The sequence below is a fragment of the Melanerpes formicivorus genome, unplaced genomic scaffold (assembly GCF_026170545.1).
Source record: "Melanerpes formicivorus ecotype bairdi unplaced genomic scaffold, bMelFor1.0.p_v2 SCAF_113, whole genome shotgun sequence".
Taxonomy (NCBI): Eukaryota; Metazoa; Chordata; class Aves; order Piciformes; family Picidae; genus Melanerpes; species Melanerpes formicivorus.
Genome location: NW_027142465.1, coordinates 742,410 through 766,400, shown reverse-complemented (window position 1 = coordinate 766,400; position 23,991 = coordinate 742,410). Strand labels below are relative to the sequence as shown.

General features: G+C 57.7%; 1 protein-coding gene across 1 annotated transcript in view; it reads right to left on the bottom strand.

The window, feature by feature from the left end:
* The window catches only part of MYO1D (myosin ID), a 236,232-nt gene that overhangs the window by 173,150 nt on the left and 39,091 nt on the right, over positions 1-23,991 (bottom strand). Inside the window, 4 exon segments of the mRNA XM_068167175.1 lie at positions 1,300-1,353; positions 4,824-4,989; positions 6,788-6,881; positions 10,004-10,212. Of these exon segments, the coding sequence (XP_068023276.1) occupies positions 1,300-1,353; positions 4,824-4,989; positions 6,788-6,881; positions 10,004-10,212 (523 nt within the window).

Sequence of the window (23,991 nt, the reverse complement as noted above, 5' to 3'; positions counted from 1 at the left end):
CAGCCCCCTGCAGCCAGCAGGGACAGCCCCAACCACAGCAGGCTGCTCACAGCCCCAACCAACCTCCCCTGCACTGCTGCCAGGCATGGGGCAGCTCCCAGCTCTCTGGGCAGCCTGGGACAGGGAAGTCTGCCTGGTTTCATGGCCAGAAACCAAAGCAGCCCTGCCTGAGGACTTGCTGTGATCTCCAGAGGTCCCTTCCAGCCCCTAGCACCCTCTGGGTCTGTGATTTGCGTTTAGAGGAGATCCTGCAGATCACTGCAACAGCTCTGAGAGCATCACTGATAGGATCCCAGACTGGTTTGGGTGGGAAGGGATCTGTGAAGCTCATCCAGTGCAAGCCCTGCAGCCAGCAGGGACAGCCCCAGCCAGGGCAGGCTGCTCACAGCCCCAACCAACCTCCCCTGCACTGCTGCCAGGCATGGGGCAGCTCCCAGCTCTCTGGGCAGCCTGGGCCAGGCTCTCCCCACCCTCACTGCCAAACATTTCTCCTTCTCTCCACTCTCAAGCTCCCTCTTGCCCTTTCCAACCATCCCCCCTTGTCCTGTCCCATCAGGCCCTGCTCAAAGCTCTGTCCCCAGCTCTCTGCTGGGCCCTTGAAGCACTGCAAGGCCACCAGAAGGCCTCCCCTGTCTTTCTGAGTGTCAGGAGTGCTTACAAAACAAGGCTGAGCCTCTTCCCAGAGCAGACATCTTTCCACCTCTGCCAGGCCACAGATGTCTCTTGGCAATGACATTCCCCTTCCCTGCTCTGCACAGGGACTGTCCCAGTGGGAGGTGAGGGAGTGCTGAGGAAGGTGCTGACACTGCCAGCCTGCAGTGCTGCCTGAGTGGCAATCCCCCCAACAAACCCAAGGGGCCCTCACTGCACAGCTGCCAACAAAGGTTCTGCTCCTTGGCCAAGCCTCTCCCCCGAGGGCAGCCCAGGGAAGCACCACTCAGTGTGGAAGGCATTCAGAGCAACTGCCCCCAAAGAAGGAAGTCAGCTTGGTGTCATGAAACGAGTTCCATATGGGCCAGAGGCCTCCAGAGGAAGCAGAGGGATTAGAGTCCTGAGAAAGAGAGCAGTGAGTCCCAGAGCAGCATCCTGCCACACTGGCCTAGCTCACCTCCTTCTTCAGTGTACAAACGTGCTGACCTGGGCCTGAAGGACCCAATCTGCCCAGGCTCCTTCCCCACAGAGCCAGAGAGCACTCAAGCTGCAGCAGCAAGGGAGCCCCTCTGCAAAGCACAGGAGAAGGAGGCAGCTGGAAAGCTTCCAGTGCTGCCTCATCCCTGCCAGCAGCAAGCAAATACCAACCTGGTAGAAAGAGTGGAAGCTGCGCTCCCCTGGCTGCTGCACGATCACACGAGACTGTGGGGAGACCAGAGACAGGTGAGTGGATGTGGCCCCCCCTCAGACACCACTGCCAGGCCAGCCCCAAGCTCAGCTTATGTCCCAGGGGGTCTGGCATGAGCATTACCAGCGAGGTGTGAGCCAGAGAACGAATCCGATGAAGAGCGACCGAAGGATTCAGGCAGGGCAGGTCCTGCCTGACCAACCTGAGCTCCTTCCATGCCCAGGTGATGCCTGGGGGATGTGGGGCAGGCTGTGGATGGGGGATGTGGGGCAGGCTGTGGATGTGGTCTACCTGCACCTCAGCAAGGCCTTTGACACTCTCCCCCATAGCCAACCCCTGGCCAAGCTGTCAGCCCCTGGCTGGGACAGCAGCTCTCTGAGCTGGGTTAGGAACTGGCTGGAGGCTGAGCCCAGGGAGTGGTGGTGAATGGTGCCACAGCCAGCTGGCAGCCAGGCACCAGTGGTGTGCCCCAGGGAGCAGTGCTGGGCCCTGTGCTCTTGAACATCTTCACTGATGATCTGGATGAGGGCATTGAGTCCATCAGCAGTGAATGTGCAGAGGATACCAACCTGGGGGCAGGAGTTGATCTGCTGGAGGGCAGAGAGGCTCTGCAGAGGGACCTGGACAGGCTGGGCAGATGGGCAGAGGCCAAAGGCAGGAGATTGAATACATCCAAGTGCCAGGTGCTGCACATTGGCCACAGCAACCCCAGGCAGTGCTACAGGCTGGGGGCAGAGTGGCTGAGAGCAGCCAGGCAGAGAGGGACCTGGGGGTGCTGGTTGATGGTAGGCTGAACATGAGCCTGCAGTGTGCCCAGGCAGCCAAGAGGGCCAATGGCATCCTGGCCTGCATTAAGAACAGAGTGGCCAGCAGGAGCAGGGAGGTCATTCTGCCCCTGTACACTGCACTGATTAGGCCACACCTTGAGTCCTGTGTCCAGTTCTGGGCACCCAGGGAGGTGGTTGAGGCCCCAGCCCTGGAGGTGTTTAAGGCCAGGCTGGCTGAGGCTGTGGCCAGGCTGATCTAGTGTGGGGTGTCCCTGCCCATGGCAGGGGGGTTGGAACTGGATGATCCTTGTGCTCCCTTCCAACCCTGACTGATTCTATGACACTGTGATCTCTGAGGTCTTTTCCAACCTGGCTGGTTCTATGGTGACCCAGGAGCCAGAGGCCTCTGCACAATGCAGTGTGCTGCATGGTTTAGCAGTCAGGAGATCTTGGGTGACAGCTTGGACTTGATGATCCTTGAGGTCTTTTCCAACCTTATTGATTCTATGATTCTTTCAAAGGGTTCTCTGCTCCTGCTCTGGCAGGGAGGGGTTGGACTGGAAGCTCTCCAGAGGTCCCTTCCAACCCCTAGCACCCTGTGAGGCTGTGATTCTCTCTGGAGCAGAACCTCAGCCACCCTCAGAGTGCAGCCAAGTTTCACTTGGGTGCTTTCCTCACCCCAAGCACATGACAGGAAGCCTCAGGATGTAGGTCACCAAAGCTGCAGCCCCACCTCCTTTCTGCAGGCAAGCACCCAGGGGATCAATATTTGGGTCTGGCCTTGGTTTGTTTTGCTTTGACTACCAGAAAGCATTTGGCCTGCAAACAGACTGCAGGGAGGAGGCCAAAAGACAAACAAGCAAGCATGGTAGCAGCTGTGGGCAGAGCTCCCAATGAAAGCCAGACCTGTGTGTCTCACACATGGGGAGAGCTGGCAAGAGCCCAGGCCCAGCCTCTCTGCACAGCTTTGCACATCCCAATGCCTTCAGCCACCACTTAGTGAGGTGGAGAAACAAATGATGCTGGAGGGGACTTGGAACAGACCAAGCCAAGGCTACTGAAAGCACAGCCAGGGCTGTGGCAGGACTCCAGAAGGACACTGCTCAAGCACACTGCTGCTGCTTGCAGACCTTGCTGCCTTCTGCTCTCATTTACCAGCCAGGACTCAGTGTGGGACACAGAAAGGAGCTCTGCAGATGTTAGGATCACAGATTCATAGAATGGTTTGGGTTAGAAGGGACCTTGAAGATCATTTAGCTCCAACAGCCCTGCCAGGGGAAGAGACACCTTCCACTACCCCAGCCTGGTCAAGGCCTCATCCAGTTAATCCCCCTGGCCCACAGGGTGCCTGGCACAAAGCCCTCATCCACACAACAGGCACCAGCTCTCCTGCAGCAGAGATGAGATCCAGCAGCTGCTAGGTGCCAGCCAGCTGACTCCTCTGGACAGTCATTAAGTGTGCAACCAGTGCACAAAAGATGATTTCCTTCCCTCTTCTTTTCCTTCCTCAGGAGATGAGCTGATGCTGGAGTAGGGGAAGGGGCTCAGAGATTCACAGAATGGGTTGAGTTGGAAGGGTCTTTAAACATCATCCAGTTCCAATCTCCCTTCCCCAGGCAGGGAGACCTCCCACCAGCCCAGCCTGCTCAAGGCCTCATCCAGCCTGGCCTTGAACACCTCCAGGGAGGGGACAGCCATGGAGCTCAGCTTGTTTTCTGGTTACAAAGTACCTACCCTACCTACCCCCTGCTGGGGTCAGAGTGGCTGAGAGCAGCCAGGCAGAGAGGGACCTGGGGGTGCTGGTGGACAGCAGCTGAACAGGAGCCAGCAGTGTGCCCAGGGGCCTAAGAAGGCCAAGGGCATCCTGGCCTGCAGCAGGAAGAGTGTGGCCAGCAGGAGCAGGGAAGTCCTTGTGCCCTGTGCTCAGCACTGCTGAGGCCACACCTGGAGTCCTGTGTCCAGCTCTGGGCTCCTCAGGTTAGGAAAGAGGTTGAGCTGCTGGAAGGTGTCCAGAGAAGGGCAAGAAAGCTGGGGAGGGGTCTGGAGCACAGCCCTGTGAGGAGAGGCTGAGGGAGCTGGGGTTGCTTAGCCTGGAGAAGAGGAGGCTCAGGGGAGACCTTCTTGCTCTCTGCAACTCCCTGCAGGGAGGTTGGAGCCAGGTGAGGGTTGGGCTCTTCTGCCAGGCAAGCAGCAGCAGAACAAGAGGACACAGTCTCCAGCTGTGCCAGTGGAGGTTTAGGCTGGAGGTGAGGAGAAAGTTCTTCCCAGCAAGAGAGATTGGCCACTGGGATGTGCTGCCCAGGGAGGTGGTGGAGTCCCCACCCCTGGAAGTGTTCAAGAGGGGATTGGATGTGGCACTTGGTTATGTTGTCAGGAGGTGTTGGGTATTAGGTTTTAGGTTGGACTGGATGATCTCTGAGGTCTTTTCCAACCTTATTGATTCTATGATTCCATAAACCTCTGAGCAACACAGCTCTGCAGGGAGCTCTGACAGCAGTGGGGTTACAGTGACAGGGCACTGCCAGTGCCTCAGCAGCACTTTGGTCACTTCCAGCAACTCCTGGGAGGAAGACAAAGCTGCAGAGCTACCAAACTCCTGCAGCACCTGTGGCCATACCCTGGTCTGAACGAGAAACTCGCTGGTGGCACAGCAGCTACTGAAACAGCACCACCAACCCCCCTCAACAGCCTCTAAGCCTGACAGCCAGGGGCCTCACCTTCTCTAGCAGGTAGTTATTGATGTGCCCCCCTATTGGGTCTCCTTTGAAGTCGAAGTTGATGTCCATGTACTTGCCAAACCTGCTGGAGTTGTCGTTGCGGTTGGTTTTGGCGTTGCCGAAGGCCTCCAGCACGCAGTTGGACTTCAGCAGGATGTTCTTCACCCTGCAGCACAGAGAGAGGGGCAAGGCAGAAGAGTGTAAGCCCCCACTCCTGCCCTCCAAGCCTGGAATTCATTTGCACAGGCTGCTCTCCAGGGGAGGTCAGAGACAGCGGAGCTGCTCCCCGCTGCCCGGCGTGGGCTGACGCCTGGAACCGCAGCGCTCCCCGGGGCGGTCAGCTGGGAGCTTGGGGCAGTGCTGCCTGCAGCCCAGCAAGTGGCAGCCACTGAGTCAGGGAATCACAGAATCAACCAGGCTGGAAAAGACCTCAGAGATCCTCCAGCCCAACCTCTCACCCAACACCTCCTGACTAACAACTAAACCATGGCTCCAAGTGCCACGTCCAACCCCTTTTGGAACACCTAACCGCAGCCTGCCTTGGGTTGGAAAGGACCTCCAAGATCATCCAGTTCCGACCCCCCTGCCATGGGCAGGGACACCTCCCACCCTTTTCAGCCTGGCTTTGAATATTTCAAGGCTTGGAACCTCCACAACTTCCCAGGTGCTCTCTGGGGACCTTCAGCAGGAGGTTTCAGACAGCTTCAGGAGTCCTTCTGCCTCCCTCTTCTCCATCACGGGTGCTCTGCAAGCTTGTGCATCAGCTTGGAGAACAGTAACAGCAGCTGGCTGCTCACTGCTTGGGCTTGATGCTCTGGAAGGTCTTTTCCAACCTGAACAACTCCATGGTTTGATGAGCTGATGATTTCCATTTGCCAAACTCATTGGCACAAGCCTGTGCCCTCCCAAGAGCTTCAGAACTTCTCTGGGCAACCTGTCCCAGAGCCTCACCACCCTCATGGGGAAGAATTTGCTCCCAATGGTTCATCTAAGTCCAGCTTCTTCCAGTGTGAAGTCATCACCCCATGTCCTGGCACTTCCAGCCCTTGTCAAAAGTCCATCCCCAGCTCCCCTGTAGCCCCTCCAGGCACTCCAAGGCTGCTCTAAGGTCTCCCCAGAGAGAGCACAGGTTCAAGAAGGCAGAGTGCAAGGTCCTACAGCTGGGTCAGGGCAATCCTCAGCATCAGGGCAGGTTGGGGGTGATGAGAGTGAGAGCAGCCCTGCAGGAAAGGATTTGGGGTGCTGGTGGGGGAGAAGCTGGGCAGGAGCCAGCAGTGGGCACTGGCAGCACAGGAGGCCAAGGGCAGCCTGGGCTGCATCCAAAGCAGCTTGGCCAGAGATGGAGAGAGAGGATCCTGCCCCTCTGCTCTGGGAGACCTCACCTGCAGGGCTGTGTCCAGATATGGGACCCCCAACACAAGAAGGACATGGAGCTGAAGGGGTGGGTACAGAGTAGAGGCCATGAAGAGGACCAGAGGGCTGGAGAACCTCTGCTATGGGGACAGGCTGGGAGAGTTGGGGCTGCTCAGCCTGGAGAAGGCTCCAGGGAGACCTCAGAGCTGCATTTCAGTACCTGCAGACTGGGGAGGGACTGTTCAGAAGGGGCTGTGGGGAGAGGACAAGAGGCAGTGGTTTGAATCTGGAGCAGGGCAGAGGTAGGTTGGACATCAGGAGGAAGTTCTGCACAGGGAGGTGGTGAGACACTGGCACAGGGAGGCAGTTGAGGCCCCACCCTTGGAGACATTCCAGGTGAAACTTGTTCTGGCCCTCAGCAACCTGCTCTAGCTGGAGATGTCCCTGCTGACTGCAGGGGGGAGTGGACAAGATGACCTCTGAGGCTTTGATGCATTCTGTGATTCTGTACTTAGCACAGAAGAGCATCTCCCAGCATGGTGCTGGCAGCCCACAGGGGGATCCACAACCAGACCAGTCTGCCCCTGCTGCTCTGCCTGTCTCTCACTCACCTCTCCACCTCAGCCCTCTGCCCAGGGTTGGTGATGGCTGCTATGTACTGCATGATGTATTTGCTGGCCTCTGTCTTCCCAGCCCCGCTCTCACCTGGGGGGGGAAACACAAGGAGATCACAAGAGAGCAGAGAAAGCCAAGCACACTCCTGAAACAGTCTGAATTGTACCCCAAAGAGTGTTTGGGAGGCTTCCTATTGGTTCATTTAAAGCAATCCACTTTGCCTGCACTCTGAACGCTTCCTAAACACAGCCCTGGCCCTGCCTGGCTGCTGCTGGGCAGGATCCCACAGGTGGGCAAGGGCCTGGCACAGAACAGATCAAAAGGAACATTGTTAGGGCAGAAAGGCTGGCATGGCGAGGCTGGGCCAGCAGCAGCAGCACAAGAGGCCTCTGTTGAGCCCTCCAGAGCTGGGGCTCGTGCTTTTCAGGGCTGTGAAAGCAGAGGAACAGCCAGGAGAGGGAGTGCCAGGATGCAGCCAGCCACCGCTGATGGTACCAGCCCTGCTCCCACTGTGGGAGCCACCACAAGGCACTGGTCAGGCACCAGACAAGGAACAAAACAGCTGAGGGACGAAAACCAGCAGTGCTGCAGACAGGCAGGACCCTGCTCAAGGGGCCTCTGAGCAGGGAAGACCTGTGAGCACTGCTAGACTTGGCATGCTTCCTAGTGGGGTAATTCCAGCTGCTTTCTGGGCTAAAAAGCCATCAAAGCCTCTCTCTTGTGGGGTCAGCAGCAGCTTTCAAGCCACTGAAGCACTCATCCCTCATATCTGACTTACCCTCCAGGGGCCTCTGAGCAGGGGAGAAGGGAGCAAGCCCATAAGGATTTTAGCACAGCCTGAATGCTTTCAGTGCCCCTGGAGTTGCCCTTAGTGCCCTCTGACACAGGCTCCAGACACAAGTCTTCTCTTTTAACTACCTATTGAGAGGCCTTCTGGCAAACAAGGCCAGAGACCTTCCCAGAGCCTTTAGCAGGTTCTCTGTCAACCTGCAGTGACAACAAAGCCAAAGGGCTGGGAGGGGGAAGGGAGGCAGAGGCTCACCTTGGGAAAGGTCATGACCAGAACTCTACTGCTGGTGCTCTGATCAGAGTGTCTGCCCCTGCACTGCTTGGGGCTGCTGTTCTGGGTGTTTTGAGGACCACTTCTGCCCTTTCACAACCACTTCCCCTGGGAGCTGAGCTCCCCAGTGCTGCTGTGCTGGATTCCTGTAGCCCCTGCTGGTGTGTGGCTGCCGCGGGGCTCAGCCTCCAGCTCCTGCTCAGGGTGTCTGTCCCTGCACTGCTTGGGGCTGCTGTTGTGGGCGTTTTGAGGATCACTTCTGCCCTTTCACAACCACTTCCCCCGGGGAGCTGAACTCCCCAGTGCTGCTGTGCTGGATTCCTGTAGCCCCTGCTGGTGTGTGGCTGCCACAGGGCTCAGCCTACAGTGCAGGGCATCAGAATCACCTGAGAGATCTTGGAGCAGGCTGGCATGGGAGAAGCAGCAAAGCCCACAGCTGCTTCTCTTGGGCTTCAGAGTCTCTGCTTCCTGACTCTTTGCTTCCTTTGTCCCCTACACCTCTCTCCCCACAGCTCCTGCTCAGGGTGTCTGTCCCAGCACTGCTTGGGGCTGCTGTTGTGGGCGTTTTGAGGATCACTTCTGCCCTTTCACAACCACTTCCCCCGGGGAGCTGAACTCCCCAGTGCTGCTGTGCTGGATTCCTGTAGCCCCTGCTGGTGTGTGGCTGCCACGGGGCTCAGCCTACAGTGCAGGGCATCAGAATCACCTGAGAGATCTTGGAGCAGGCTGGCATGGGAGAAGCAGCAAAGCCCACAGCTGTTTCTCTTGGGCTTCAGACTCTGCTTCCTAACAGCTGGCTTCCTTTGTCCCCAACACCTCTCTCCCCACAGCTTCTGTTCAGGGTGTCTGTCCCTGCACTGCTTGGGGCTGCTGTTCTGGGTGTTTTGAGGATCACTTCTGCCCTTTCACAGCCACTTCCCCTGGGAGCTGAACTCCCCAGTGCTGCTGTGCTGGATTCCTGCAGCCCCTGCTGGTGTGTGGCTGCCACAGGGCTCAGCCTACAGTGCAGGGCATCAGAATCACCTGAGAGATCTTGGAGCAGGCTGGCATGGGAGAAGCAGCAAAGCCCACAGCTGCTTCTCTTGGGCTTCAGAGTCTCTGCTTCCTGACTCTTTGCTTCCTTTGTCCCCTACACCTCTCTCCCCACAGCTCCTGCTCAGGGTGTATGTCCCTGCACTGCTTGGGGCTGCTGTTCTGGGTGTTTTGAGGATCACTTCTGCCCTTTCACAACCACTTCCCCTGGGAGCTGAACTCCCCAGTGCTGCTGTGATGGATTCCTGTAGCCCCTGCTGGAGTGTGGCTGCCACGGGGCTCAGCCTACAGCACAGGGCATGAGAATCACCTGGGAAATCTTGGAGCAGGCTGGCATGTGAGAAGCAGCAAAGCTCACAGCTGTTTCTCTTGGGCTTCAGACTCTCTGCTTCCTGACAGCTGGCTTCCTCTGTCCCCAACACCTCTCTCCCCACAGCTTCTGCTCAGGGGGTCTGTCCCTGCACTGCTTGGAGCTGCTGTTCTGGGTGTTTTGAGGATCACTTCTGCCCTTTCACAACCACTTCCCCTGGGAGCTGAGCTCCCCAGTGCTGCTGTGCTGGATTCCTGCAGCCCCTGCTGGAGTGTGGCTGCCACGGGGGTCAGGCTCCAGCTCCTGCTCAGGGTGTCTGCCCCTGCACTGCTTGGAGCTGCTGTTCTGGGCGTTTTGAGGATCACTTCTGCCCTTTCACAACCACTTCCCGTGGGAGCTGAGCTCCCCAGTGCTGCTGTGCTGGATTCCTGTAGCCCCTGCTGGAGTGTGGCTGCCGCGGGGCTCAGCCTCCAGCTCCTGCTCAGGGTGTCTGTCCCAGCACTGCTTGGGGCTGCTGTTCTGGGTGTTTTGAGGATCACTTCTGCCCTTTCACTGACACAGGCAGAGCAAAGCAGAGGCTCACATTGAAGCCATCACTTTGCAGACTCAGATGAAGCTGACGACTGAGAGCAGCTCTTGAATGAGAGAAGAAGCAATTGCAGAGGTCTCCAGGCAGGGATTGAAACGCAAAGGAGCAGATTGCCGGCGCTCCCTCGGACAAAGCGCTGCCATTAGGCAAATCGTTCGGTCCCTACCTGCCGTCCCCCGAGGGCCAGGCGCTGCCGGGGGGGCAGAGCTGCCGCAGCTCACCTGAGATCACGATGCAGGTGTCCTTGGAGCGCCTCTTCATGGCCTTGTAGGCGGCGTCGGCGATGGCGAAGAGGTGCGGAGGCCGCTCGTAGAGCTCCCTGCCGCGGTACTGCTCGATGGTGTCCCGCCCGTAGATGTTCAGGTTCTTGTAGGGGTTCATGGAGACCACCACCTCCCCGATGAAGGTGTAAATGCGACCCTTCTCGAACCTGCCCCGGGGAGAGAGGAGGCAGGGAGTCAAACACAGAGCGTCCCAGCCCTGAGCCCAGAGCTACAGGCTGGGGGCAGAGCGGCTGAGAGCTGCCAGAGAGGGACCTGGGGGTGCTGATTGACAGCTGCCTGAACAGGAGCCAGCAGTGTGCCCAGGGGGCCAAGAAGGCCAAGAGCATCCTGGCCTGCAGCAGGAAGAGTGTGGCCAGCAGGAGCAGGGAAGTCCTTGTGCCCCTGTACTCTGCATAGGTTAGGCTGCACCTTGAGTCCTGTGTCCAGTTCTGGGACCTCAGTTTAAGAAGGACATTGAGAGACTTGAAGGTGTCCAGAGAAGGGCAAGAAAGCTGGGGAGGGGTCTGGAGCACAGCCCTGGGAGGAGAGGCTGAGGGAGCTGGGGTTGCTTAGCCTGGAGAAGAGGAGGCTCAGGGGAGACCTCATTGCCCTCTACAACTACCTGAAAGGTGGTTGTAGCCAGGTGGGGGTTGGTCTCTTCTCCCAGGAAAGCAGCACCAGAACAAGAGGACACAGTCTCAAGCTGTGCCAAGGGAGGTTTAGACTTGAGGTGAGGAGAAAGTTCTTCACCGAGCGAGTCATTCGTCATCGGGATGTGCTGCCCAGGGAGGTGGTGGAGTCCCCATCCCTGGAGGTGTTCAATAGGGGCTTGGATGTGGCACTTGGTGCCATGGTCTAGTCATGAGGTCTGTGTTGATAGGTTGGACTCGATGATCTTTGAGGTCTCTTCCAACCTTGGTGATGCTGTGAGACTGTGAGACTGTCCCAGGGTGGCTTCCCAGCCGCTCGCCCCTCCGCACCTCAAGGGAGCGGCAGCCGGAGCCATGGCCCAGGACAAAGGCAGAGGCTCGGCAGGGTGGCCTGGGGGCATCACAGAGCCACAAGGAGAAGAACTAGGGCTAACCTGGAGCCCTACCATCCTACCATCCTACCATCCACTCCCTGCTGCTCCTGTCCCCACAGATACCCAACTGCTCAGCTCAGTCACTGCAGCCAGCCCCTCTGCTGCTGATCCAGCTGCCGGGCAGCACGCTCAGAGACTTCTGCTGCCATCAACACACTGCTGGGAACACAGCATGGAATGGTTTGGGGGGACAGGGACATGGAAAGATCATCCAATCCAACTCACTGCAGCCAGCAGGGACAGCCCCAGCCAGGGCAGGCTGCTCACAGCCCCAACCAACCTCCCCTGCACTGCTGCCAGGCATGGGGCAGCTCCCAGCTCTCTGGGCAGCCTGGGCCAGGCTCTCCCCACCCTCACTGCCAAACATTTCTCCTTCTCCCCACTCTCAAGCTCCCTCTTGCCCTTTCCAACCCTCCCCACTTGGCCTGTCCCATCAGGCCCTGCTCAAAGCTCTGTCCCCAGCTCTCTGCTGGGCCCTTGAAGCACTGCAAGGCCACCAGAAGCTCTCCCTGGAGCCTTCTCCTCTGCAGGCTGCCCAAGGCCAACTCTCTCAGCCTGGCTCCCAGCAGAGGGCTTCCAGCCCTGCCAGCACTGCTGTGGCCTCCTCTGGCCCTGCTCCCCCAGCTCCCTGGCTGTGCTGAGGGCTCCAGACAGTGCTCCAGGTGTGGTCTCAGCAGGGTGGAGCAGAGGGCCAGGAGGTGTCTAAGCAAGATTTCAGATAACACAACTTACTGTTTCCCAACTGACTGAGAGAGTTGTGGTCAACAGCTCAGTGTCCAAATGCAGACCAGTGACAAGTGGCAAACCTCAGGGACTGAGGCACCCTCAGCATATTTGTGGATGACACCAAGTTGAGTGGTGTGGGCAACAGGCTGGAGGGAAGGATCCATCCAGAGGCATCCAGAGAGGCTGCAGAGCTGGGCCCAAGACAACCTCAAGAAATTCAACAAGACCAAGGGCAAGGTCCTGCAGCTGGGTCAGGGCAATCCCAAGTACAAATCCAGGCTGGGCAAGGAGTGGCTGGAGAGCAGCCTTGAGGAGAAGGCCTTGGGGGGGTCAGCTGGTGACAAACTCCCCAGGAGCCAGCAGTGGTCCCTGGCAGCCCAGAGCCAGCCCTGTGCTGAGCTGCAGCCAGAGCAGGGAGAGCAGCAGCACAGGGAGGGGATTCTGCCCTCTGCTCTGACCCCATCTGCAGCACTGCCTCCAGCTCTGGGGCTCCAGGGAGACCTCAGAGCAGCCTTCCAGTACCTGAAGGGCTCCAGGAGAGCTGGGGAGGGACTTTGGACAAGGGCTGGGAGGGACAGGATGAGGAACAATGGCTTTGAGCTGGGAGAGGAGAGACTGAGACTGGAGATGAAGAAGAAACTCTTGAGAGTGAGGCTGGGGAGACTCTGGCACAGGCTGCCCAGAGAGGCTGTGGCTGTCCCCTCCCTGGAGGTGTTCAGGGCCAGGCTGGATGAGGCCTTGAGCGAGCTGGGCTGGTGGGAGGTGTCCCTGCCCATGGCAGGGGGCTGGAACTGGCTGAGCTTTAAGTCTGCTTCCAACCCAAACCACTCTGTGACTCTATGAATGTAGCAGAGGAGCACAGAAGGAATTTTTGATTAAGAGCTGAGGAATCCATCCAGCATCTGCTGCTGGAGAGGAGAAAGGATGGCAGCAGAGATCCCCAGTGCTGCTGCCTGCACTTCAACCCTTACAGCATTAGATGGCACCAGCTCACCTCCGTGCAGGCCAGGAGGCCTCCTCAGCACTCATGGACTCCACAGCAGCCCTAGCTCTGCTTTATTGCATCCCTTCCCACCCCCGGGTGCTGACAGCCCTGACACTTCCCATTGTTCACTGGAGAGCTCGCAGCAGCATCTTGGCAGGGCTGGTTCCAGCAGGTGCAAGAAGACTTGAGCCACATCACCCAGCAGCAGAACTCCACTGCCCCAAAGGGGCTCTGCCTCTGCTCCCAGCTGCCCCCAGCAAGCCCTCAGCAGGGTGACACCATGGCAAAAGCCTCTTCTGCTCTGCCTTCAGTTTGCACTGCTCCTGGTCCTGAGGTGCGTGGCCCAGAGCTCACCAGGCAGAGAGAGTCTCTGGCTCACAGATATTTGCTACCAAAAATTGGGTTAGGAAAGATAAGGGCCACCAGCAATTAGCAACAGCAGCTGCAGCTCAGCAGCTACCACATCAACACCAAGCAAAGCAAGCCAGGCTGGGGATGATGAGCCTGAGAGCAGCCCTGCAGAGAAGGCCTTGGGGTGCTGGTGGGGGAGAAGCTGGGCAGGAGCCAGCAGTGGGCACTGGCAGCACAGGAGGCCAAGGGCAGCCTGGGCTGCAGCCAAAGCAGCTTGGCCAGGGATGGAGAGAGAGGATCCTGCCCCTTTGCTCTGCTCTGCTCTGGGGAGACCTCCCCTGCAGGGCTGGGGCCAGCTGTGGGCCCTCAACACAGGAAGGACATGGACCTGGAGGAGGAGGTCCAGGAGGTCTCAAAGATGATCAGAGGCTGGAGCAACTCTGCTATGGGGACAGGCTGGGGGAGTTGGGGCTGCTCAGCCTGGAGATGAGAAGGCTCCAGGGAGACCTCAGAGCTGCATTTCAGTATTTGCAGGGAACCTACAGGAGGGCTGGGGAGGGACTGCTCAGAAGGGGCTGTGGGGATAGGACAAGAAGCAGTGGTTTGAATCTGGAGCAGGGCAGATTTAGGTTGGACATCAGGAGGAGGGTCTGCACAGTGAGGGTGAGGAGACACAGGAACAGGCTGCCCAGGGATGTGCTTGAGGCCCCATCCCTGGAGACATTCAAGCTCAGACCTGATGGGGTCCTGGGCAACCTGGTCTAGGTGCTCAGGGATGTGCTTGAGGCCCCATCCCTGGAGACATTCAAGCTCAGACCTGATGGGGCCCTGAGCAGCCTGGTCTAGGTGCTCAGGGATGTGGTTGAGGCCCCATCCCTGGAGACATTCAAGCTCAGACCTGATGGGGCCCTGGGCAGCCTGCTCTAGTTGACTGCAGGGAGGTTGGCCAAGATGACCTTTGAGGGACCCTTCCAACCTGATGCAACCTGTGAGTCTGTGCAGTGCAGGCAGGCCTGGTGTGAAGCCCAGAACCACAGCCTCCAGCAGACAAACTCCCTCTTTATTCACTGGGAGACCAGAAGATGGACTCAGGCACCCAGGCAGCCTCCTCATATGCTAAGCCCTTGGCATCAGCCAAGCCTCATTTCAATTCTTTGAAGCAGAAAGCAGCTGGGGACCGTGGTGGGTGGAAGGTATCAGCCAGGCAGGGTGGAGAGAGATCAGATACCAGCTGCTGCTGCTCTGCCCTCCCAGGAGCACACCAGGGACACTGCCTGGACATAGGAGAGCTGAAGCAAAACCCAACACACACCCCACAGCTTCTCCTGAGGAGATCAGATCACACTGGGACATACATTTGTAATGGAAACCATCACATCCAAATCAGCAGCATCCTCATCCTCTGGGAGCTGGGGCTTCCCAAAGCAGAGCCAACTCCTCTCCACAAGCCACTGCAGGGCAAGCACAGAAGCACTGCTGAGGGCACTGCTGATCATGAAGATCACCACAGAGCAGATTCTGGAGGGGGGGTTAAGCCTCATCATGCTGCCAGACACAGGGCCAGGGGGGCATGGGCAGCACAGAGAGCTTGAGGGGGTTTGCTTTAGCTGCTGAGAAGGGGAAAGCACAGCCCTGGTGAGGAGCTGAGCAAGGCACCATCACAGCACCCAATACTTTGACCTCTCCCTTCAGTCATCACTTATGTAAACTCTTGGGAGCAGAGCAGAGTTTAAGTTTCCTCCCCTGACAGCTCAGTGGCCCCAACTGCCTTGCAAGCTGCACCTCCAGATTTGCCTCTGCCACCTGCCCACTCATGGCTCACCATGGAGAGCTCAGCTCGGGAGGTGCCATGGACAGGCCCAGCAGCTGGATTTCATGGCTGCATAGAACAGTTTAGGTTGGAAGGGACCTTAAAGCTCATCCAGTTCCAGCCCCCTGCCATGGGCAGGGACACCTCCCCCCAGCCCAGCTTGCCCAAGGCCTCATCCAGCCTGGCTGCAAACACCTCCAGGCAGGGGACAGCCACAGCCTCCCTGGGCAGCCTGTGCCAGAGTCTCCCCAGCCTCACTCTCCAGAATTTCTTCCTCATGTTCAGTCTCAATCTGCCCTCCTCAAGCTCAAAGCCATTTCCCTCATCCTGTCACTCCCAGCCCTTATCAAAAGTCCTTGTGCCCTGTGCTCAGCACTGCTGAGGCCACACCTTGAGTCCTGTGTCCAGTTCTGGGCTCCTCAGCTCAGGAAAGAGGTTGAGCTGCTGGAAGGTGTCCAGAGAAGGGCAAGAAAGCTGGGGAGGGGTCTGGAGCACAGCCCTGGGAGGAGAGGCTGAGGGAGCTGGGGTTGCTTAGCCTGGAGAAGAGGAGGCTCAGGGGAGACCTTCTTGCTCTCTGCAACTCCCTGCAGGGAGGTTGCAGCCAGGTGGGGGTTGGTCTCTTCTGCCAGGCAAGCAGCAGCAGAACAAGAGGACACAGTCTCAAGCTGTGCCAGGGGAGGTTTAGGCTGGAGGTGAGGAGAAAGTTCTTCCCAGGAAGAGAGATTGGGCACTGCGATGTGCTGCCCAGGGAGGTGGTGGAGTCCCCATCCCTGGAGGTGTTTAGGAAGAGCCTGGATGAGGCCCTTGGTGCCATGGTTGAGTTGATCAGATGGTGCTGGGTGAGAGGTTGGACTCAATGATTTCTGAGGTCTTTTCCAACCTGGTTAATTCTATTCTATTCTATTCTATTCTATTCTATTCTATTCTATTCTATTCTATTCTATTCTATTCTATCCTATCCTATCCTATCCTAGACATGGCCATGCTGCCTGCCTGCTTGGCCCACAGTCCAGCCTCAGCCTCCAGTCTCACATTGAGCCTTAAACTCAAGTTTTCAGAGGTTTCACAGGTTGTGGTGCTGGTTTTGAAAGGTTCTGAGGCTGTGGTTTTAAAAGGATCTGATCTGAATCTTCAGTCCCTGTGGCAAAAGACAGATGGAGATGAGGGAGGAGAAGGATTCATCCCCAGGCTTGTCAGATGGGCACCCCTCGAGCTTGGCTCTGAGGACGTGCAGTTTGTGAACAGCTGCCCTCCCATTTCACCTCTCTGTTCAGTTTCCTTCACCTCTGAGCACCAGAGTTAACATTCCAGAGCTGGGCTTAGATGTTCCTAAAAGGAGCAGAGGCTCCTCAGCCCTGCTTGCTGATAAAGCCTCCTTTCATGGGGCAGCCCAGCAGCAGGCCAAGAACAGCAGGCCTGTTTTCCTGGCTGCATGGTGGTGGGGTCAGACTGGAGGCTTTCCCTGCCCCAGGAGGGCTCAGAACACTTCAGCCACCAGCCAGGGTTGGGAGGGGCAGCAGCTGGGCTCAATTCACTGTGCTGGGGCACAGCACCAGCTGAAGCTCTCTGGGTGCTTTGGGGGAAGGGTCAGCAGCTGGGGCACTGCTCCCCACCAGCAGGAGCCCAGCAGCATAAAGGATGCAGCCATCACTTAGAGTGCCAAGCATGGAGCAGGCAGAGGTAGGCTTTGGACACTCAAAGCAATAGACTTGATAAAAGGAGGCTCTGTACCTGCTCCTGGGGGCCCCCAGGGGCAAGATGTGGGGTTTGCCCTCATGAAATTCACACCAGCTTGGGCTGCCACTTGGAGGGGAAAAGACTTCCCCATAATCACAGAATGGCTCAGGTTGGAAGGGGCCTCAGAGATCATCCTCTCCAGCCCCCCCTTGCCATGGCCAGGGCTGCCTCTCAGCTAGACCCAGCTGCTCAAGGCCTCACCCAGCCTGGCCTCCAACACCTCTAGGGAGGGGGCAGCCATGGCCCCCCTGGACACCCTCCAGAGTTTTACCATCCTCACACTGCAGACCACCTTCCTCAGATCCAGCCTGAGCCTAACTCAGCTTCAAACCCTTCCTGCTTAGTATCACAGAATCAGTCAGGGTTGGAAGGGACTACAAGGATCAGCCAGTGCCAACCCCCCTGCCATGGGCAGGGACACCCCACACTAGATCAGCCTGGCCACAGCCTCAGCCAGCCTGGCTGCAAACACCTCCAGGGCTGGGGCCTCAACCACCTCCCTGCACAACCCAGTCCAGGGCTTCACCACTCTCATGGGGAAGAACTTCCTCCTCCCCTCCAGCCTCAATCTCCCCACCTCCAGCTTCATTCCATTCCCCCTAGTCCTATCACTGCCTGAGAGCCTGAGCAGTCCCTCCCCAGCCTTCTTGGAGCCCCCTGCAGATCCTGGAAGGCCACAATGAGGTCACCTGGGAGCCTTCTCTTCTTCACACTGCTGAGGCCACAGCTACCACAGGTTTAGTCAAGAGGTCTGTGGGGACAGGTTGGACTTGATGAGCTTTGAGGTCTCTTCCAACTTCCGTGATTCTGTGATTGCTACACACCCTTATGAAAAGTCCTTCTCCAGCCTTCCTGCATGATGGGTTTTGGTTGGAAGGGGGCTTAAAGATACCCAGTTCCAACCCCCTGCCACAGACAGGAACACCTCCCACCAGCCCAGCTTGCTCAGGGCCTCATCCAGCCTGGCCTTGAACACCTCCAGGGAGGGATCATCCACAGCCTCCCTTGAGCAATCTGTGCCAGAGTCTCCCCAGCCTCACTCTGAAGAACTTCTGTCTAACATCCACTCTAATGATGGCACTTGAATAACTTCTCCCCTCTGAATATTCCATATATCAACTCTGCCACCTGAAATCAGTGTCAGCTGCCAAAGAGGCAGAGTCACAGCACTCAATCCCTGCCTGTTATTCTGATGAAGAACAGCAGCTCTCTGCTGAGAAGATTGATACCACTTTTTATTACCTTGTTAAACAGCAGTTGATAGTGAGAAAATACAGCCCAGCAGGTCACAGGCTATCAATCATTTAAAGGCAGAGAAATGATTGCCTAGGAGAGAAGGCTGCCAAGGAAAAGGGGAGAAAGTCTGACTTTGGATTGCAGTTTAGGGAGGGGGTTGGCAAGGCAATATCTCAGCACTGGTTATCATAGAATCAGTCAGGGTTGGAAGGGACCACAAGGATCAGCCAGTGCCAACCCCCCTGCCATGGGCAGGGACACCCCACACTAGATCAGCCTGGCCACAGCCTCAGCCAGCCTGGCCTTAAACACCTCCAGGGCTGGGGCCTCAACCACCTCCCTGCACAACCCATTCCAGGGCTTCACCACTCTCATGAGCCCCCTTCAGATCCTGGAAGGCCACAATGAGGTCACCTGGGAGCCTTCTCTTCTCCAGACTGAACAGGCCACACCTGGAGTCCTGTGTCCAGTTCTGGGCTCCTCAGGTTAGGAAAGAGGTTGAGCTGCTGGAAGGTGTCCAGAGAAGGGCAAGAAAGCTGGGGAGGGGTCTGGAGCACAGCCCTGGGAGGAGAGGCTGAGGGAGCTGGGGTTGCTTAGCCTGCAGAAGAGGAGGCTCAGGGGAGACCTTCCTGCCCTCTGCAACTCCCTGCAGGGAGGTTGGAGCCAGCTGGGGGTTGGTCTCTTCTGCCAGGCAAGCAGCAGCAGAACAAGAGGACACAGTCTCAAGCTGTGCCAGGGGAGGTTCAGGCTGGAGGTGAGGAGAAAGTTCTTCCCAGCAAGAGAGATTGGCCACTGGGATGTGCTGCCCAGGGAGGTGGTGGAGTCCCCATCCCTGGAGGTGTTCAAAAGGGATTGGATGTGGCACTTGGAGCCATGGGTTGGCTGTCAGGAGGTGTTGGGTGACAGCTTGGACTTGATGAGCTCTGAGGTCTTTTCTGTCGTGGTTGATTCTATGCTCTCCTTAAGTCTGGCCCTCCCCTGCTCAGCTCCCACTGCCAGGGGACGGGACCCGAGGCGGGATGGAATCTCCACCACCAGGGAGCACTCTGCCGTAGGCTTTCTCTCCCACCTGCCAACCCCTCCCGGCACGAATAGAGCAGCTCCGACCGAGGAAATGATGCAACTGCGAATGCACTCAGCGCAAATAAAGAAGGGAGTTTAGCTGGCAAGGCTTGGAACCCGCAGCTCCCAAACAACATCTGCGGAAGGCAGACCGTTAGCCAGGCACCAACCTGCCCCGGGCCCGGCTCGGCTCCAGCGGCAGCGCCAATGAATCCTTGACTCGGCGCTGGCACACCGAAGTGTCTGCCCGCAGGCAGCAGCAGCGCTCCGCGGGGCTCCAGCTGCTCCTCCAAGCCCTTCTGAGACAGCCGGTGCCAGCTACCAGCCGACCAGGCTGCGGCCAGATGCCAAGCTGGGCTGTGCTGGGCTGTTAAACAGCTCTTCAGACGCTCTTGGCCAGCCCTTCCCTCCCTCCGTGCAGCATCTTGACCTTGACAGGCTGCAGAGGTGGGCACAAGCCAACCTCAGGAGGTGCAACAAGAGCAAGGGCAGGGTCCTGCAGCTGGCTGGAGGCAATCCCAGGCACAAATGCAGGCTGGGCAGGGACTGGCTGGAAAGCAGCCCTGAGGAGAGAGCCTTGGGGGTGCTGGGGGAGGAGAAGCTCAGCAGGAGCTCTCAGTGTGCACTTGCAGCCCAGAAAGCCAAGCAGAGCCTGGGCTGCAGCAGGAGAAGTGTGGCCAGCAGGGCAAGGGAGGTGATTCTCCCCCTCTGCTCAGCTCTGGGGAGACCCCACCTGGAGTCCTGCCTCCAGTTCTGGAGCCCCTATGGCAAGAGGGATGTGGAGGGGCTGGAAGGTGTCCAGAGCAGGGCCAGGAGGAGGAGCAGAGGGCTGGAGCTGCTCTGCTGTGAGGACAGACTGAAGGAGTTGGGGCTGTTCAGTCTGGAGAAGAGAAGGCTCTGAGGTGACCTCATTGTGGCCTTCCAGGATCTGCAGGGGGCTCCAAGAAGGCTGGGGAGGGACTGCTCAGGCTCTCAGGGAGTGATAGGACTAGGGGGAATGGAATGAAGCTGGAGGTGGGGAGATTGAGGCTGGAGGGGAGGAGGAAGTTCTTCCCCAGGAGAGTGGTGAAGCCCTGGACTGGGTTGTGCAGGGAGGTGGTTGAGGCCCCAGCCCTGGAGGTGTTTAAGGCCAGGCTGGCTGAGGCTGTGGCCAGGTTGATCTAGTGTGGGGTGTCCCTGCCCATGGCAGGGGGGTTGGAACTGGCTGATCCTTGTGGTCCCTTCCAACCCTGACTGATACTAGGATACTATGATGCTATAATCTGAGGAGCAGAGCAACCACACCAAGCCACCAGGCAGCCCCTTTCCTGCTCCTGCAGGAGAGCTGAGGGTAGCTGTGGTGCCATGGATCCTTTGCTCCTGGGGAAAATCTCTGCTCTGGGACTGCTCCTCTCTCACCCCTGAGCTCAGTCTGACCTCACACTCTGCCTCACACACATTCAGACACTGAAGGGAGGTTGGAGCCAGGTGGGGGTTGGTCTCTTCTCCCAGGCAGGCAAACAGCAGCAGAACAAGAGGACACAGTCTCAAGCTGTGCCAGGGGAGGTTTAGGCTGGAGGTGAGGAGAAATTTCTTCCCAGAGAGAGTTGTTGGCCACTGGGATGTGCTGCCCAGGGAGGTGGTGGAGTCCCCATCCCTGGAGGTGTTCAAGAGGGGATTGGATGTGGCACTTGGTGCTGTGGTTTAGTCATGAGGTCTGTGGGGACAGCTTGGACTTGATGAGCTTTGAGGTCTCTTCCAACCTTGGTGATTCTGTGAGGGCTATGGCCACATCAGCCTGTGCTAGTCAACAGCTCACCTACCACCACTGAAGGTTAAAAGAACAACAGCTGACATTTTGAAGTGATTACCTCTGCCCAGCTCACTGATTAAAGCATGAGAGAACTGAACCCTGGTTTTCCTTCCTTCCTCCTCTGTGCACAGGAAGAAGAAGGATTTACCAGCTGCACACCTCTGGCACACCAAGGAGACACAGCTCCTTCAGCTGCTGCCAGCACCCTCTGTGATGTGGCTTATTCCCCCTAAGTTCTTAGCTAATTTATTCTACCACCAAATACAGGCATTAAAAATCCCCTGCTGAGGGCTTTGACCCCACTCTTCCCTCTGAGGGCTTTGACCCCATTCCCTCTGAAGGCTTTGACCCCATTCCCTCTGAAGGCTTTGACCCCATTCTCATTGCAAACAGGCCTGGAGCTGTGTCATGAAAAGTCAGAGCCATAGGCAGGGCCATGAGGATGTGCTCATCAAGGGACAGTCAGAAGGCTTCTGGCACTGAGATCCCCTTCACCTGGTTGTAAGTGCCAGCTGCACTGACCCAAAGGCACAACCCCTCTCTTGCCCTGCTTTGGGATGCTGGATGGGTTGGATCAATGGGTTATGGCCAATGGGATGAGGTTGAACAAAGCCAAGTGCTGCACTTCATAGAATCAGAGAATCAATATGGTTGGAAAGGACCTCAGAGATCATCAAGTCCAAGCTGTCACCCAACACCTCCTGACAACCAAACCATGGCTCCAAGTGCCACATCCAAGCCCCTCTGGAACACCTCCAGGGATGGGGACTCCACCACCTCCCTGGGCAGCACATTCCAACAGATAACAACTCTCTCAGTGAAGAACTTTCTCCTCACCTCCAGCCTAACCCTCCCCTGGCACAGCTTGAGACTGTGTCCTCTTGTTCTGCTGCTGCTTGCCTGGCAGAAGAGACCAACCCCTAGCTGGCTCCAACCTCCCTGCAGGGAGTTGCAGAGAGCAAGAAGGTTTCCCCTGAGCCTCCTCTTCTCCAGGCTAAGCAACCCCAGCTCCCTCAGCCTCTCCCCATAGGGTTTGTGCTCAAGACCTCTCCCCAGCCAGTCTCTGGACACATTGGGTCACAACAACCCCATGAAGGCTCCAGGCTGGGGGCAGAGTGGCTGCAAACTGCCCAACAGAAAAGGACCTGGGAGTGTTGGTTGACAACAGCTGGAGCTGAGGCAGCAGTGCCCAGGTGGGCAAGAAGGCCTCCAGCAGCCTGGGCTGGAGCAGCAATGCTGTGGGCAGCAGGGGCAGGGCAGGGTTCATGCTCCTGTATTAGGCACTGCTGAGGCTGCACCTCAAATCCTGGGCTCAGTTGTGGGCACTGCAGTGTGAGAAAGACACTGAGGGGCTGGAGCAGGTCCAGAGAAGGGCAGTGAAGGTGGTGAGGGGTGTGGAGGGCATGTCTTCTGAGGAGCAGCTGAGGAACTGGGGGTGTTTAGTCTGGAGAGGAGGTGGCTGGGAGGAGCCCTCACTGCTCTCCACAGTTCCCTGACCGGGGAGTGGAGTGAGGCTGGTGTTGGTCTCTGCTCCCAAGTAACTAAGGACAGGAGGAGAGGAAATGGCCTGAAATTGTGCCAGGGGAGGGTTAGGTTGGAGATCAGGAAGAATTTCCTTGTTGCAAGGGATTGGAACAGGCAGCCCAGGCCTGGAGGTGGTGAAGCAATGAGTGCATGTGGCACTGTGGGGCATGGGCAGGGGAGGAGGTTGGACTCAGTGGTCTTAGAGGCCTTTTCCTACCTGAAAGCTTCCCTGACTCTGTCATTTAGAGGAGCCTGAGCACACCTCAGCCAGCTGTGCCTTTTCTTTGCCACACCAGGGCTCTCCCCTGAGAGTTCAGTGCTACACTGGGGGGGGGGGGGCAAGCTCAAAACCACCTCAGCTGGCAGGCAGCACAGAGCAACTCTCCAACCTTGCAGCAGATTGCTCATGAGCTGCATGCTAACCACTCACCCTCCCGAGCAAGACCTCTCAGATAAACAGGATTTGTGTTGGCAGAGCTGCAACTGAAATATTCCTGCTGCTGCTCTTGGAGAAACAGCCCAAGAAGCTCTCCAGCCACTGCCACCTCCCCCTGCTCAGCCACCAGCCCCAGGCTCTCAGGATGCTGAGTGGGGTTGTCTGTGAGGTTGTGCTGCAGGGGAGGGGGCAGTGGAGCTGGTTCCAGCTGCAGGTGGCATTTCTGCCTGCAGCTCTCCTGCCTGGATTCAGGCCTCAGATGCTGCCAGCTGAAGAAAATAGGAAATGCCATTGAGAGCCTTCTGCACCACTCCTTTCCTGTGGGGAGGGAGCAGCAAGGGCAGGCTGAGGAGCACTGCACTCAGCTGCACTGCTCACAGGCAGCTCAGCAAAGGAGGTGAAAAGGATCCTTTGTAGTGCAGATAGGAAACTCAGAGTGACCAGAGCCACATCTCCCCCACCAAAGCAGCCTGCAAGCAAAGGGACTGCAACTTGCCATGGCTGATTCAGCTCCACCAGAAGCTGACCCTCAGGTACCTACAGAGCTCTGCAAAGCCACTGGGTGAGGCTGGGGGAAAGGAAAGGGGAGGGTGGATCATAGTATCCTAGTATCAGTCAGGGTTGGAAGGGACCACAAGGATCAGCCATTCCCAACCCCCCTGCCATGGGCAGGGACACCCCACACTAGATCAGCCTGGCCACAGCCTCAGCCAGCCTGGCCTTAAACACCTCCAGGGCTGGGGCCTCAACCACCTCCCTGCACAACCCATTCCAGGGCTTCACCACTCTCATGGGGAAGAACTTCCTCCTCCCCTCCAGCCTCAATCTCCCCACCTCCAGCTAAGCTCTGGTGACAAGCTAAGCTCTGATGAACACTGAATGAAGGTTACAGCTCTGAAAGGGGGCTCGAAGTGGGAATTGTGTTTAAATCTCTCTCCTTTGACATTCAGAATCACAGAGTATCTCTGCTTGGAAGAGACCTTCAAGATCATCAACTCCAACCTTGGACCCAGCACTGCAAGGCCACCACTAAGCCACAGAGTCATAGAATTGTCAGGGCTGGAAGGGAGCTCAAGGCTCAGCACTCCCAACCCCCTGCCATGGGCAGGGACACCTCACACCACAGCAGGTTGCTCACAGCCACCTCCAGCCTGGCTGCAAACACCTCCAGGCAGGAGGCTTCCCCCACCTCCCTGGGCAGCC